This window comes from Oryza brachyantha, chromosome 6 (genome assembly GCF_000231095.2).
Source record: "Oryza brachyantha chromosome 6, ObraRS2, whole genome shotgun sequence".
NCBI lineage: Eukaryota > Viridiplantae > Streptophyta > Magnoliopsida > Poales > Poaceae > Oryza > Oryza brachyantha.
This window is the reverse complement of record NC_023168.2, coordinates 18,427,421-18,440,481: the sequence shown is the minus strand read 5'-3', so window position 1 is coordinate 18,440,481 and position 13,061 is coordinate 18,427,421. Positions and strand designations below refer to the sequence as shown.

Genomic DNA, 13,061 nt, shown 5'->3' with positions numbered 1-13,061 from the left:
TAGTGCTGCCACTTTGCTAAACAAGTTTTGTTTCTTGCGGTCTTGCTGTTTGTTCAAAGTTCTTGACCATTGGAAACACCCTCTCCTAAATTAAAAATTAATGGGGTTCAATTAGCTTGGCTCTCCTAACTAGACAAGACAAATTAATTCAAAGGGAGGCAATCAGCTAACACGCCACATGCAATTTCTTTGTGATGATGTATAAAGTGCAAGCAAATTAATGTCCAAAGAACATCCTTACCATATGTCGTATAGTAGCATATGAGTGATCGAACAAGCTAAGCTAAGCTAAGCAAGCTCATAAAGTGGATGTGTTGTGTTTTTTTTAAGGCAGATAGATACAAGCTGTGTCTGTTCTTCCCTCGATATGATCTAAGTTAATTTGCTACTAATTAATTTTGTTTCTGAGAGTGATGGCATGTACAGTGATTGGTTTATTCCGATTATTAATTTGTGCTTGTTAACTGCCACTAGCTAGGTGTGCCGTATTGAGAAGCCAGAAGGAAGATGCAATGTTAAGTTGCAAAATAAAAGGCTCAACCACAATAATATATACACACACATATCATACTATAATAACTAGTAAACACACCCAATTAATGTATAATTTAGGCCTGGTTCAGTTTGCAAATTTTGTTTGCAAAAATATCACATCGGATATACGGACACACATTTAAAGTATTAAGCTTAGTTTAATTATAAAATAAATTATAGATTTTGTCAAGAAACTACGAGACGAATCTTTTGAGACTAATTAATCCGTCATTAGCTCATGTAGGGTACTGTAGCACTTATGACTAATCACGTACTAATTAAGCTCAAAAGATTCATCTCACAATTTCCCCATAATTGTGTAATTAGTTTTAATGTTCATGTGTATTTAATGCTGTATTTAGATATCCAAAAATTTAATGTGACGTTTTTGGAACTAAACAGGCTTAAGATGAAACACATATAAAATGTTTATTAAGCATTTCATAATATGTAAGCTTCTTTGCTCCAGCTCACACGCATGCATACACGTATTAGAAAAGATGGAAGAAGATAAACGAGGAAAAGAAGAGAAAAAAGAAGGAAGGCATGGTACTAATTAGATGTATGTACTGATCGTGGTTCCACGTACGTACTTTGAGTTCCCTAGTTCAGAAACATACCTAATTAATTTCTTGCGATACCAAATTAGCATATATCAATCCAGCTAGCTAGAGCCGTCCATGTGTATATATGCAATTATACTCACATGCTTGCTTTCTCTTGAACCAAGATTTTTGCTTGTTGCATGTAACTATGCATAATGCATAACAACATTTTTTCCTGCCAACAAAATGTATGACCAAAATGTGCTAGCTGGTGGTTTAACAACATTGATAATTAAGCTTTTTAGCTTGGTGTATATATGGGGCACCTATACCGTGCACACACCATGAATGCACACGGCGTAATAAACAAATGTACTAAAAAAATTAGACCAAAAAAGTGCACATATTTATTTATAAAGTCTAATATTTGAATTCATTATATTTTAGTCGTAAAAAAATAAAAATAAAAATATAATTCTCTTTTTTGCGCTCTATGTATAATAAACTTTTGAATATGAGACTTTGTACATATGTATAATAATATTAGAAGTATATATACAATCTTTTCTAGAAGAATTTTCAAAAATCGTTATAGTCATGCTTGTATGCACACGATATGTTCTTTGGTAGATTTAATTTGTTTGTACTGACATTTTTTTAAGACTTGTTTGTACTGACATACTCCCTCTTTCCCTATTGTAACACTTCTAGATTTTTCTATATTTATATAGATGATAATTAATCTAGACATATATATATAAAGCATATACATTGATCAATGTATCTTGACATATCAAAATGTCTAAAATTATGAAAGAGAGATACTACTAGATTATATAAATATGCTAAACCATCTCAATCTCATATAATTAAACCAAGTACGTACGTGCAACGATTTGTCAAGATTAAATTAAACAGCCTCTCAACAATTCCAGCCTAATTGATCGATTAGTTGCTCGATCAAGTCCAGAACGAACATGCAAACTGAACGATTTGATGTTGACGTTATTCTTTCAGTGGTAGGTAAGGTTCTGTTAATCTGATGATATTTCACCATTAATATATATATATCTCTCTCTCACTTTGGTTAATTAAATTAGTGTTGTCTCTTCGAGGAATTAAGGATAATATTGCATCTATAAATCCGGAGTATAAAATTAAATTAAATCTACTTGGCTCGGGAATATATGTTGGATGCCCTAGAATTGGTAGGCTAGCTCCGGCCTAGTTTATCAACTGATCCTACTAAATTTGTATCGGTCGCTTTATAATATGAAATAAATCAAGTGAGCTTGGCATACACATTTTGAGAGAGAGAGAGAGATTGCAGAATCTTACATATGCTGTGTTCAAAAGGCTGCTATATTACTAAATAGATTAATATATGTAGGGTTAGCTATATATAGCTCTAGGTTGATTTGGCGACTTTAATTAACTGTCATCAGCGACATTAATAGACAAATGCTTGAGAACTGTGGGTCTTCTATTCACAACTACTGTAATTAGGCCCCATCAGTTCACACTCACATCAAAAGGAGATGAGATGAAATTTCTAAGTAAGATCTAGCTGCTGGATGCATGCATGCCTGGATTAATTATTATCTTAGATAAGCCAGCCAAAGTGGATTGTTTTGCAAGCTCTACGAGGGCACCCGGTGTAAATAGTTAGGGTGGTGATCAAATGTTTGAACTACCGTTATATGATAATCTATAGGTGTGCACGCAAGTCAAAAAGGCTATACTTGCCCTCTCACGGTCTTCATGCATTACGCGCATGTTTGACAGAAAAACAAAAAAATCAAATATTTGATCAATAGCAAAAGGGAAATAGTTTTGGTTCGTTTTTTCTTTTTGAAAAAAAAAATAGGCCTCTAGGCTATGATTTTGTGTTTTTTTTCATATGGGCTTCTATCGTTTGTTCGGTGGCTTATAACCATAGCTAAAATTTCAATTTAAAACTTAATTTAATTTTATCGGTAAGCTCTCCCAGGGCACATGCATGGTGCAAAAAAAAATTCATAATTTAATTCTGTTTTTTTTATGTGAACTTATCGCCTGCTCGTTGGCTTATCAACTATAGTCAAAACTTTAATTTTAATACTTAACTTTTTAGAGTTAGACTTCATTTTCTTAAGTCTTAATCTCTGTTTTCCACTCTTGTCTTTAAACCGTAAATAATAGATATAAAAGTCTTACTTTTGAATTAACTGTGTTGCTTCTTCATGTTTTTGCGTATGACTAGCCCAACTATAGATCAAATTCCCGTATATATTTGGTGCAGTAGATAGGTCCCTTCGTACTATAAGATAAATAGACTATATCTAGATTCAATCCTGGTTTAATAAATATATTGTATATATATATTCAGATTTATCAGTATTTATATAAATCTACGAAAAAACGAAATATTTTATAATATAAAACAAATATAATATTATATAATACCATTATATATAATTATTTAGGCACCACTTATCCTTTCATTTTTCAGAAGAAAAACCAAATCCGTGTTTTTCTTAAAAAAAATAAATTACAAATAGAACTTTTATATATGTTTAGCGTCTCAAAAGCAAAAAAAAATATATAAAAAGAATTAAAAAATAATAAAAATAATTCCAAAATTAAGTTTTAAAAATAAAAATTTGTTACAGCTGCGAAACGGCGCGAGATTTTTCACGAAGGAGGGCACAGGCCCTGGACGACTTAAAACACATGTGTGATAACTCAGGGAGGAAAAAAGAAAAGCTATCTAGTTGAGGAGAGAAAAGGGACAATATGCTACAAATCAAATCCAACAAGGCGAGAGGGCGCCATTGATTATCAGATGATGTTGCTATTATACAAAAGCCGCGCCATTTTTATACATTGTTCCTCCCTTAATTTGCCGCCCCCTCTCCTCTCTCTCTGCGTCGCCCACTATAAATGCGCCACTCACCCTCCTCTCTGGAGAAGACGCAGCAGCAAGCAGCGTTGCAGCGAGCTACTCGCTCTCTCTTCGAGCTGTGGCAACAATCTTTAGCTAGCTCGATTGAGCTTTTTCTAGCTAGCTAGCTAGCAAGAGATCAGATCCGTATATCAGCCATGGTGGTGATGACGGTGAAGGTGCTGGTCAGGGTGAGGGAGTTCGACATGGAGAAGGACCTGCCGGCCGTGGAGGAGCTGGAGCGCCGGTGCCAGGTCGGCCTGTCCGGCGACATGGCCGCCGTTCACGACCGCGCCGACGACGGCGACGACGATGGCGTCGCCAGTCGGGAAAAGAAGACGAGCAAGAAGACGAAGAAGAAGGAGAAGACAGGCATGTCGCTCTGCGTCGAGCAGATCGGCGACCCGCTTGCCAGGGTCCGCCATGCCCCGGAGCACGTCATGCTGGTAATCAATCCAACTGATTAATCAAGCTAATTAATCTAATCATCATTCAGATCACACAAAACATGCATTGTATACAAATATTCACGGCTGATCGTCCTTGATGATCATGCTTTGATTATTAAGTCAGTCGATGATGATGATTGGTGTGCCGGCCAGACAAAATGTACAGATCGATCGACAAACATGTTTAAGCTTAATATGGTTGTTGATGGTGATTTGCTGCGTGTCTGTGATTCGTGTGTTTGCATAGGTGGCGGAGTACGGCGAGGAGAAGAAGATGGTCGGCGTGATCAAGGCCTGCGTGAAGACGGTGAGCCGAGGCGGCAAGCAGCGCAAGCCTTACGTGAAGGTGGCCTATCTCCTCGGCCTCAGGGTGTCGCCATCTCACAGGTGATTTCTCCTATCATGGTGGCGCTGGTGCAGTGCACAATGCGTGGCCAGCTATGGCGACGGCCGGGGCTGGCCGCCATTGGCGAAGCTAGTGGTAGTTTGTGTGTTGATGGTGTTTCTGTGTTGGTTGCACAGGCGGCTCGGGATCGCGACGGCGCTGGTGCGGCGGGCGGAGGAGTGGTGCAGGGAGAGGGGCGCGGAGCACGCGACAATGGCGACGACGGAGTCGAACGCGGCGTCGCTGGCGCTGTTCACCGGGAGGTTCGGGTACGCACCGTTCCGGCGGCCGGAGTTCATCGGACACCCGGTGCACGCGCACCGGCTGCCGGTCCCGCGCGGGCACCGCGTGTTCCAGCTGCCGCCGGAGCTGGCCGCAGCGGCGTACGCGCGGCTGCTCCCGCCGCAGGACACGGATTTCCTCCCCGCCGACATGCCGGCGCTGCTCTCCCACAAGCTCACCCTCGGCACCTTCGTCGCCATCGCCGACGGCGTCGACACCGCCGCCGCCGCCGCCGACACCCCGCCGTCGTTCGCCGTGCTCAGCGTCTGGGACTCCACCCGCTTCCTCAGCCTCCGCGTGAGCGGCGCGCCGGCGCTGCTCCGCGCGTCGCTCGCCGCGCTCCGCGCGCTCGACCGCCGCGCGCCATGGCTGCACCTCCCCTCCATCCCGGACATCTTCCGCCCCTTCGGCGCCTACCTCCTCTACGGCCTCCGCATGTCCGGCCCGGAGGGCCCGGCGCTGCTCCGGTCGCTCTGCCACCACGCCCACAACGTCGCCCGCAAGAACCCGGCCTGCGCCGTCGTCGCCGCCGACATCTCCCCGGACGACCCGTGCGCCGCCGCCGTCCCGCGCTGGCGCCGGTTCTCCTGCGACGAGGACGTCTGGTGCATCAAGAACCTCAACCCCGCCGACCAAGACAATGCCGACGACGACTGGACGGCGCCGTCGCCGCCGCCGGGACGCCGCCTCTTCGTCGACCCCCGCGAGTTCTGACTCCCGACGTCCACGCCATGCAAGCCATGCCACGCCATGCACGGCAGGAGCAGGCAGAGGCTAACCCACCACAGCATCATCTCTGCCAAATTTTGACGAACACATGTACATACACTTGCCACTGCAACTGGCAATCGCCTGCCTTGCCACTTGTGGTGTAAACTCCCCCAAGCTAAAGTGATGTAGTGTAAGAGCACCAACCAATGGCTAGCTAGCTAGTTTCTAATCCAGCATTAGTTGTCACTTTCAAATCAAAAAATATATATTACTGTTTGTTCTTCAACTGTGGCAACAATTACATCTGCTAATTAATAACCAAAATGAGAAAAAAAAAACACCTGTGAAATGGTATGCATGGAGATTCAGAGTTCTTCAGGATAGGCAAAATGCAGATAATTGTAACCATATGGGCCCTGAAATCTTCAGAAGACAGTGACTGAGGCCAAAAGTATATCAGTCTACAATTACCTCATGACCACAAGAAAGGTAAAAATTAAACCGTTTGACACAAAAGTAGCATTTCAACCCGGCATCAAAATCTACCAGTCCTTATCAAATTGTTCTCACACAAACCCTTTGCTAAATATTCGTAGCTTAACAGACAGCATAAAGAAACAGGGCTTAAAAGCCAAAGCATATCCTGACTGCAAACAAACGCCGCCCTAATCCTGCATCGATTCCCATCATTCATGCAGAATTCACCAGGTGAAAATCCATATCAAATTAAGCAGAGTACTACCAGCCAATCTTTGACCGGCCAAATCACCGAAAAGACGAACTGATTCTGCACGGATGGCTGATTGATAGCCACCAGCAACTAACTAACTCAGCCACTAGCTCATCCATGCTGCTCAACATCCATATTCCATCAGCAGCGACCAAAGATCCGATCTTTGCTTGATCCTCTCACAGGATTTGATCAAATATTCCGTGATCAATCAAAAATTCCTCTGCCCTGCCAATGGCAAGCTTCAAGCTTCTCGCTTTCAGTTCCATGGAGGTCAGGAGATGGTGGTGGTGGTGGTGATGATGGCCATGTACCATTGCCGACGAGGTCCACAAAGAGAAAGTGCTACGAACTTGATCACATCGTACAAGCCAAATATGGCCGTCTTCATAGGGAGATCAGCTGAAAAAATCGATTTTTGCAGGATGGTCCAGGCTCCTGGGCACGCCATAGATGAGGCTACTCGAGAAAAAGGGTTGCTGCAAAAATGCCTTTGGTTTTAGTGAAACTGGGCTACAAGGATGGATCATAGCATGGTCCCGAACCAGCTGGCCAATCCATGAACCTAGGCGAAGGGAGAGTAGTCTTATGTACTACTGATGTTTGTGATTAAAGTAACTGAAGCACACTGCAAGTTGCAGGCTTGAGGCTCCTAAGGCTGAAGTAACATGGTCAGATGTTGCCTTGTACATGTGGCTAGGGTTCTTTGGTCCCCTACGAGGATAGCCGTAGTTGCATTGTCGGTGTTGGTTAATCCACTCTAGTTTAGAAAAAAAAATTCATAACATATCGTGTGTTTCATATATTTGATTTGATTGAACTAGAGTGGATTAACGAATACCGAGGTGGCTGTGGCTATATCTTGGTCCCCTGAAAAAAAACGTACAATCACTGCTCACCTTTCTTTGCAGCCACCGGCGCAGAAAGGCGATGAACAAAACCAGGGGTTCAAGAGAAGATTAAATAGAGTTTAAGTGGAACAGATGTGCATGAATGTATGACACAACATGGCAAACTAGGGACAGAATCTGGCAGACACATTGCTTTGCTTGGTATTAGCATGTAGACACAAGGCAGCAGAATATATAACTGGAGGAATAGACAGGCATATCTGTTTTCTCTGGCTATATCTTGAATACAGGTGTTGATCTAAAAATAATAATAATGTGGAGATAGGATTATGGGAATAAAACTATCATTCAGAGATGGCATAGCAGTCTTAGGACTAAGAAAGACTGCAACTTGGTGGAGCAAAACAGAGATGATGAGTTGATGACCCTTTTTAGATAGGAACAAGCAGATGTACATTGTGGGATTAAGTACCTTTTTAAGTCAGGAGCATGAAGAATGTACAGATCAAAAAAGGGGGGAAATGACCAATATAAAATTAGAGATATGTTGGAAGGGATCAGAAAAGGAGAAACATATGGAATATTTTGAACCTTTATTGCTGGTGAATATGACATAGGATTGTTCATGAAAACAACTCCTTTTGTTATCCGACAGGAGCATGCAAACTTCAATCTTTAAATATTCAACATGGACACAATCCTGATGATGCATCAGAAATGCACTTAAGAGATCATGCAATGCACTGGAAAGTTAGAAACTGAACATCTGTATCTTTGCAAAGAGAAGGTAACAGACGTGTCTGCATCTCAAATGGTTTCTTCAGGATCACTGAAGACTATGCAAGTCTTGATGCCTTCTTTTTCTCCATAATCTTTCAGGAGCATTGAACAAGAATCTTTAGACTTCGGCGACACTGAATCTAATGTCCCTTCACTCCCATCACCCTGATTCTTCAGTATATGTTTTTGGCAACGTGGTTGTTCTGGTTCTGGTCTTGGTAAAGAATGTTCACCCAACGAATCTAATCAGTATCTTTGTGAAAGATAAGATTGCCCCCACAAGAACACCACTGAAGACTATGAATGCATATCAGTGTATGCATCCCAATGAGGAATCAGATTCACTGATCACGTAGGGAACTGTTCAAAGTTGTAGTTCTCTGTGTCTCCTTAAATTGTATACTCCTAGTTGGAGATAAAACTTTGGGCCAATGTTACATATACCACACAAATTGTTAATTCTTATCATTGATTCACAATTGCAAAAGAGACTATGGCTTCCAATGTGATGGTGCCAATCGATAATCTACACATGAATCGACATAAAACAGGTCTTTGTTAGTTACCCGACAAAATATACTCTATTACTCTCTGGTTGATCTAAATTTCAGTATGGCCAGTGACTTATTTCAACACAATTCTTGATTGGCTAATCAGTAATGGCCAGTAGTGTAATATATATAAAGTACCATTGATCAACAAATTGTGGTGGCTACAGAAGATAAGACAACTCTTAAAAGCTACTATTAGACATATGATGGTAATCTAGTGCCGCAGAGGTTCATGTGATCCTCATAGATCTATAGGAGAATTATCTGGCCAGATCACCCATTCTATAACAGAGTCTATAGCAGATGTACCAATGGACCCATTTTCTCCCTACAAATGCATTATATGTAATAACAAGCCAGTCAACATTAGATCAGCAGTGTCTTGCTTCAGAAACAATTACGAAGAAATGATGATTTGACAGCAGCAGAAATAGAATGGCAACTGATAAGCTTTCAGATATTTCCCTTCCAGTACATGACAATTGATCCCCATACACAATATGCCAATCGCATGGTACTTCAGTAAACTACCAAATATGGCTAGAAATCTGCAGCAACTGAAGATAGAAATGGCATAGCAAATATACTTCTCCCTTCAGAGATACTGTGCATATGGAAGCTGCATTTACTGACCACCCCTCAGAGCAAGCACAAGATGGAGCACTGAGCCACCTTCAATGTTGTAATCCTTGGCGGTTTTATCATCAGCAAGTTGCTTCCCAGCATAAATGAGCCTGACACAACATTTTATCAGGATCAGTGAATGCTTAAACAGAATGCATAAAGAGAAGGCGAAACCACAGGAACTGCCAGCACCATTCCATTTTCAAGGGTAAAAAGACTACCTCTGCTGAACAGGCGGAATACCCTCTTTCTCCTCAACACGCTCCTTGATTCTATCAATTGTGTCAGTGGGCTCAATGTCAATCTCGATTTCCTTCCCAGTAAGCGTCTTCACCTTGATCATAGTTCCACCCCTGAGCCTCAGGACCAAATGGAGCGTTGACTCCTTCTGAATGTTGTAATCAGCTAATGTGCGTCCATCTTCCAGTTGCTTCCCTGCAAAAATCAGCCTTTGCTGATCTGGGGGAATACCCTCTTTGTCCTGAAACAATTATAAAGGAATGTCAGCCACTCAGCTGTATTAATGATATAACTACATGCCTACAGTCATTTGTTAATTTGGTCAACACATTATGAGGAACAGGGAACAGGGGAAACAGTGCCATTTTAATGATCTCCAGTAAGAATACCAGCAAGGAAAGCAACAAGTTATGGTAACAAAACTCCCAATGAAGCTAATTTAATTCAATGTACTACTATACAATTGAGGGAAACAGATACTATGATCATTTGCAAGAATTTTATAACCAAGTGCTCTAAACCAGTCTAATAGACACAAAGCAGAAAGTATTCTAACAATAATACTGAATCTCTAGTTTCATTGATCAAAAATAGAATAAACATCACTACCGCATTGTCAACATAAGAAAGAACAGTCCACAAACAACAGAAGGAAATTATCTTTTCCTAAAATTGATCGATTAAACCACCCCTACATGAACACTTCCAGAGATCCATATTACTCCCTCCGTCCCAAAATAAACCAACATTTCACTTTTTATCTATAATTTTTGACTCTTCGTCTTATTCAATTTTTTTGCGATTGATATTTTTGTTTTTATTAGATGATAAATCATGAATAGTACTGTACGTGTGACTAATTTTTTTCTAATTTCCTGAATAGTACAGAAATCGGAGAATTGATTCTTTTGGGACAGAGGGAGTACATCCTAGCGTTACACAGAATAGACTAGCTTTATCAATTGTAGTTCTCACTTCTTCACAGTGCTATTCTGCAACAGCAATATGGCAAATCATAATCTACAACAGCACTAAAATTGTATAGGCTCATGTCAGAAGATAAAATTGACGTAGCATCAAAGATTCTTTTAAACAGCTTGTTACAATCTCCCACTTAAAAAAAAAACATTTCCTGATCCAAATTATATTATCATTCCCCCAAGACTTGTCCGAACGAGCAAAGAACCACAGGCACCGCACAACCCACGTCGCGTCGCGTCGGTGGAGCTATGGCGCATCTTCTCGCCACGGCAGATCTAGCAAGAAGCATCAGCAAAGGGGAGGCGAAGAGAACAGAGGAGGAGGAGGAGGAGACCTGGATCTTGGCCTTGACATTGTCGATGGTGTCGCTGCTCTCGACCTCGAGAGTGATGGTCTTCCCCGTCAGCGTCTTCACGAAGATCTGCATCCCGCACCCTCCTCCTCCTCCTCCTCGGCTCCGATCCGCGGCCGGAATCCGCCTCTAGGGTTCTACGGCCGCGAGGGCTTCGGGTCGCCGCGCCTGGTCGCGCCGCCGGTGCTGGCTGTTTTGCAGATGCAGCCCCAGCGAAGAGAGTATTTGCAACCAAGTCCGACCCATTCCCCCGCGACGGGCTCCCGGGCCCATCAGGCCGGCCCGTGACGCGGGAGGCCGTCGTGGATGTGTGATGGGCCGTCGGTTGTCGAAATGACGGCCCACGCTCCACCGGCAAGTTGGGTAACGGCCCAATTATTCTGGAAACTGGACGGCCCAACAATTTGTGTTTTTAAATTTTACGGTGGGAGTCTCTAATTATTGGGGATCATTAGATGATACTACCTCCTTTCCGTTTCCTAATGTAATGTAAGACTTTCTAGCGTTACTAATAAATCTAGACATATATATAAATAATATACATTGGTCAATAAATAAATATAAATATAACTAAAACATCTTATATTATGAAACGAGTGAGTACGATGAAGAGATGTTTTTGCCTAAGCTCGCCTAATTTTGGTAGGGGTGGATAAAAATAACCGATACCGAGAAACGGAACCAAACTGACCGATACAAAAACCAAAATGATCAGAGATCTAAATTTTTGGTTAGAAATTCAGTTACCATATTTCACTGACCGAAATTAATTTGGTTAATTTCGTCATCATCCTTCGTTAACTGCAATAACGGAACTAACCAAAATTAGGAAAAAGTCAAATAGCTATAGTAATCTTGGTGATCTAGAGTATAAGTTGGAAGTAATAGAAAGTATCTTGGTAAATTATTATGTTATATACTACCTCCGTTTCATAATATCCGTTTATATAATATAAGATGTTTGACTTTTTTAGTTACAATATTTAACCATTCGTCTTATTCAAAAATTTAGTACAAATATAAAAAAATAACAAGTCGTGCTTTAAGTTCTTTTAATAATAAAGTAAGTCACAAGCAAAATAAATAATATTTCCATAATTTTTTAAATAAGACAAATAATTAAACATTGCAAATAAAAAAGTTAAACATCTTACGTTTCATGGAGCATTGTTTTTTATTATCATATACAATTTAATTTATAAAACATGTCATAAAAAGAAGAAATGCCACCCCAAATTTAATGTAATTTGCTTTTTTTTTTAACTCCTCAAACTATCCCATATTTTGGTCGTGATTGATGACCGAACTGAAATAACCAAAATCGGGTTGCTCGGTCCTAAGTTTGTCTCAACTAAATTAGCTTTTGAGTTTTACAACCGAATTTTTAAAAAACCGAAAGACCGGATCAAATTAACCGAACGTCCACACCTAAATATTGGGATCTAGCCGGTTGGGTATGCTCTTTATACACATTTGGTACCAATTACAGCCTTTGAGATTAGGCATGTGATTTAGCCCAAGGGCTCATTTGAAGCACAAGCTCGTGAAAACGCGGGAATAAAAAAAAAAGATAGAAATACAATGACATGTTCACTGTATTTCTATAGGAATTGAAACTAGAGGAAAGTTCGACTCTATCATTTGATTCATATACATGAGAAACAACACACAAGTTTAATGTCATGTTAAGAAGATAACATGAGGTAAGATCTAATTTTTGTTTTTCTCCAAAATCTTTATAAGATGGACCAATCTATAGGAATTTCAAAGAATAAGGCAGGATGCAATTCTTTGTTTCAAATGTTTTCTTAGAAATTTGTTTTCATAGGATTAAAAATACTAATTTGAATGTCCCTAGCGGCGGTGACCATGAATCTATCACCACACTGCTCTCTACAGTTATTTTTTTATATATAGCCTATGGTATTTCTTTATATTATGAAATAGTTTATATTTAGTTCAAACACATGATATTAGTATAGTTGAGAAAAAATAATATAATATTTTGTAATATATTTCATACCAAAACATAAGTATTTTGCTAGTAAGATTAAAATTATCCAAACTTTCCCTGTACTTCCTACTAAGCAAAGGGGCCTTAAACTACTCAAGATGAGTCTTCC

General features: G+C 40.6%; 2 protein-coding genes across 2 annotated transcripts; one reads left to right on the top strand and one right to left on the bottom strand.

The window, feature by feature from the left end:
* Nucleotides 1-4,160: 4,160 nt before the first annotated feature.
* LOC107304367 (probable N-acetyltransferase HLS1) lies at nt 4,161-6,075 on the top strand. The gene is made up of 3 exons (XM_040525192.1): nt 4,161-4,448; nt 4,699-4,838; nt 4,974-6,075. The coding sequence occupies exons 1-3, from the start codon at nt 4,161-4,163 to the stop codon at nt 5,830-5,832; spliced, it is 1,287 nt and encodes a 428-aa protein (XP_040381126.1). The 3' UTR covers nt 5,833-6,075.
* Nucleotides 6,076-9,170: 3,095 nt separating this feature from the next.
* Nucleotides 9,171-11,138, bottom strand: LOC102715766 (ubiquitin-NEDD8-like protein RUB2). Its single transcript, XM_006656243.1, has 3 exons — nt 10,921-11,138; nt 9,587-9,846; nt 9,171-9,475 (listed from the first exon to the last, which is right to left on the bottom strand). The coding sequence occupies exons 1-3, from the start codon at nt 11,011-11,013 to the stop codon at nt 9,367-9,369; spliced, it is 462 nt and encodes a 153-aa protein (XP_006656306.1). The 5' UTR covers nt 11,014-11,138; the 3' UTR covers nt 9,171-9,366.
* Between the last annotated feature and the right edge of the window lie 1,923 nt (nt 11,139-13,061).